At 36.8% G+C, this 4,073-nt stretch overlaps 1 protein-coding gene across 1 annotated transcript in view; it reads left to right on the top strand.

Moving 5' to 3' along the window:
• The window catches only part of AHI1 (Abelson helper integration site 1), a 181,362-nt gene that overhangs the window by 19,507 nt on the left and 157,782 nt on the right, over window positions 1-4,073 (top strand). Inside the window, exons 4-5 of the mRNA XM_026649540.2 lie at window positions 2,011-2,621; window positions 3,384-3,597. Coding sequence (XP_026505325.1) covers window positions 2,011-2,621; window positions 3,384-3,597 — 825 coding nt within the window. The remainder of the gene's footprint in view (window positions 1-2,010; window positions 2,622-3,383; window positions 3,598-4,073) is intronic.

Genomic DNA, 4,073 nt, shown 5'->3' on the forward strand with positions numbered 1-4,073 from the left:
ACTCTCCCGAGTTACCTGGTAGCTATGCCTAGGGGGGGTCCCCAACACTTCCATTCATTTACATCCCACTTTTAATAGAATTGCTTAATTTAATATTTTAGCATGCGTTTTTTACATTACTGTGTCTGGGTTTATGCTTCTCTTTCCTTTCCTTCACTCCCTTTTTCTTTATGTTGACTCTATGTTGGTGCATTTTTTCTCCCACTCTCTGTTTATCCCTCCAATTTATTTTTCTAGTATGAATAATAATTCTCTCTCTCTCTCTCTCTCTCTCAACCCCTCCCTTCTTTCTTCAACATCTCCAATGTCTTTTCTACCTCTTTTTGTAATCTCTCTTCCCTCTCTCCCCCCCCAATGTCAGTCATGGCCAAAACAGACTTCCTCCTCATCTCAAGGGTAGAGGGGAAGGTTTGGCAGCTAAGATAGCTGAGGTGAAACTTGTGATGGACGCAGATGGCTGGCAGATAGGGAGTAATCAACTTTTCTTGGTTAGCCACATGAAAGATCAACCGTATCCTTCTCTCACTCTTCAGAGATGGATTTCTAGAAATCAGAGATTCTAAAAGTGTGTTTGCCTTTGTAGCTACATGCTTTGCCCCTGTCTAGGGTTGGGCCTTCCTGCTTCCTTCCCTCCTTCTCCAACCCCTTTCACAACCCCTCAGAATGACATTTAGTGGCATTATCTAGACAGACCAGATGAATATTTAAATGTCATGTTCTTATATAATGTCCTTAGGTATTTAAAAAAAAAAACAAAAAAACATTACTTAAAGGAACCCTATCAATCTAAAATTGGTTTGTCTTCGATTTTTTTTTATCTGCTATTCTTACAAGTAACACCTGTGATAGGGGTTCTCAACCTGGGGTTTGTGAAAAGGTGTCAAGGGCGCTTTCGCCACTGTGCCCTTCCTAGCTAGATGGGAAGGGAGTCCCAGGATTGTCTTGCTATTGAAAAATAGGGTAATGGCAAGGAAAAGGTTGAAAAGCACTGAAATAAAATATTTGTACTGGAAGAAATCAGAGGGGAAAATATATATTTTAGTTATTGGTTTTTGTGTGTGTGCGCATCTGAAATCTCTTTCTTTATAGTTAGTTCTACTATTTACCCCTGTGTAGTTAGTAACACCCCAATCCTGCAATGAGCTTCACTTTGGCAACCCCCTGAACCCACATGGAGCCCCACTGACTTAATAGGAGCCCCACACAAGCTCAGGGACGTACCTATGTGGAGCTCAGTGCAGGATCAGGCCTGTATTAAGTTTGCTGTGTTGTCTGTGTGGGTTTTTCATTCATCCATAAAGGAAGTGAAACCTTAAAAGTATTTTGCAAAACCACAAAAATTGACAGAGGGATTCAAAGGGCGGGAGTATTATCTGAAAATACTTTTAACTACGTTTTTGAAAGTGGACTAGATTTCAGGTTGACTCTGTCCCTTTAATAAGAGTTGTTTATTAATAGAATTTTTTCCATAGTTTTATAAGAGCTGTCATCTTAAGAGTTGTCAGTTGTTAAATTTTATCAAGTTTGTCTTTTGGAAAGTGATTTTCATTGCCAAACTTTGGCACACTGCTCATGGTAAAAAGGAGTCCAGACAGGCATTGGCACCTCTAACATTAATATTTATATCCGTTTGAGACATGTTTTGGTTCTGCATTTCATTTCTGCAGATCTTTCAAAATGTATTACATTGACATATCATTATGGAGTAGTCCTGTTCATTGAGGTAGTTTTGAATTTTACTGTGTGGTGAATATATACGTATGGTGCTTGTTTAAAAAGAATGTTGGAAGTACAGATTTCAAGCTGTCCAAATACAAACACTTATTTTAAGCATGAATGATCTGTACCATCTGGTACTTGTTAGATTTAAACAAGACAATGATTAGATGACTAATATCACTTTTATATTTCACCACATAGTGTAAACTGATAATGTACTAAACTATTTTTATTATTGCAACATTACATATGATATATACTTAAAATTATGTTCTCTGTTTTTATTTCTAGCTTGACACCTTTAGAAATAATCTTGATCTAGCTAAAGAAAGTGGAAATGATGAGGTAATTATAAACAACACTTATAATCCTGAGGAAAAGAGCCCCCGGTTTACAAAAAACAAACTAAGAGACAAAGCCTCAGTTGCAGAAAAAATAAACAATGATGTTGTTAGTGGAGAAGAAAACAAGCAACCAAAGTCTAACAAGAAGAAAAAGAAAGCAGTGTTACAAGAACAATTTAATGAGGAGGAAAAGGTATATGAAACTAAATTGGAGAGTTTTGAAAAACAGATTACTGATTTGCCAAAGAAAAAAACAAAAAGTAAATCACAAACAGATGCATCTCGTCAAAAAGGTAACAACAAGATAAAAAGTACCTTGAATGAAGCGAGAGATGTTACTGAATTAGAAGAGGAAGAACAGCTAATTCAAGCCTATCAGCTGCAAGTGGCTGAGGATGAGGCAAATATAATTAAGGAGAAAATAAGAAAAAAACTTAAAGAACAGATGTCTGAATTCACCTCCAGTGTTCAAAGCCAAAAAGTTGTATTGAACAATGAAGTGGGCAAAAAGAAGAAAAAGAAGAAAGAAGTGCCAGTTGTATCTGAAGCTGAAACAAGGTATAGTGGTAAACTGTAATCAGTGCATGTATACATCTTAAACAAAATGTTTGATTTTTAAGATGGGGAAAGAATCCTGTGATAGAGCTGCAAGAATTTTTTTTTAACTGTGAACTAGCCAGATGATTATATGTTGGGGGGAGGGAACCTCTTCCCCCATATACACAAAAAACCCTTCTACTGCATGATCTAAAAATGGTGCCAAGATCCATACTAATTTGTAAGAACTTACAAAATTGAATGAATTTTTTTTTAATGTTGCAATACTACATTTAACCTGCCAGTTATTCACTGTGGACTCCACTCCTTGACTGTGTGGCCTTTGGCTCAACCCTGATTAAAATCAGGCATTAATAAAATATTGTCTCAAGTCAAAACTACTTATACACTCAGCTAACAGAATGCATCATTCTTTATTATATTTTATTTCATGTGAACTGTGTATCTGATCCTGCAAAGATCTTGTTTAAATTTATGTCACAAGACTACTTGTGCAAATCCCCACATGAAAATATTTTAGAAGGTAAGACTTAGGATAATAAAATGGAGAGAGAAATTAAGGATAGACCATTCAAGAATGTGTGCCACCATTATCACTGTAATAGTTAAACAAGACAAAATATATTTTTGATGGGATTTTGAAGATGGAGAGCTAATGAATTTGAGAAACAGGAAGAGGCTGTTTCAGAAGTCAAGTCTTTTTAGTGGATTAACAACAGAAATAGTACGTACTTGCTGACAGTGATGTGTGTTGCATTACAGTGCGATGTCCCTTGCTGAACTACAGCATAACCCACTGGAAGATAATCCCAGAAAAAAGAAGTCATCAGGAAGACTGCTTGCATCATATTTTAAAGATGAAATGAACACAGAGGAACACAAGGAGGAGGAAGATGTGGAAAAACTGAAACCTAAAATAAAGAAAGCAAAAAAGAAATCCCCAAAAGGTTTGTGCAATCAAAATATTATAGTCAAAGTTTTTCATATCGGAAGACTTTGCTGCTGCTAAGTTCCTTTGCTGTTGCTTGTTCCTATCAATGAGACAAAGGTGACTTAGAATATTATAAAAATATTCAGTAGCAAAAAACTGTTAACTCAGAGTTAATGTTGGTTGGTGGTATGTCATCTCGTTGCAGAGTGTTGCGTTAAGCAAAACTCAAATTTTTGAAAACCAGGAAATGCACAGTTACGGTTGCCCATGCAATCTTAACTCTGCCCTCTTTCAGTAATACCCATTATGTCCCATTAACACACACATCTTTACTCTGCCACCCCCACAGTTTCTGAAATGTACAAGCTCTTCACCTTCATTCGTTCTCACCCACAGGATTCTATCTAAACCATGTCACTGACCCATTCACTGCATCCCCCCCTCTCCACTATTGTACCTAGGCCTCCCCACTGCAATGCATCTCCCTGATGTCTTCACTCCCTGGTTTACAAATGTTTCTG

This window comes from Terrapene carolina, unplaced genomic scaffold, assembly GCF_002925995.2.
Source record: "Terrapene carolina triunguis isolate 2854851 unplaced genomic scaffold, T_m_triunguis-2.0 Scaffold85, whole genome shotgun sequence".
Lineage (NCBI taxonomy): Eukaryota > Metazoa > Chordata > Testudines > Emydidae > Terrapene > Terrapene triunguis.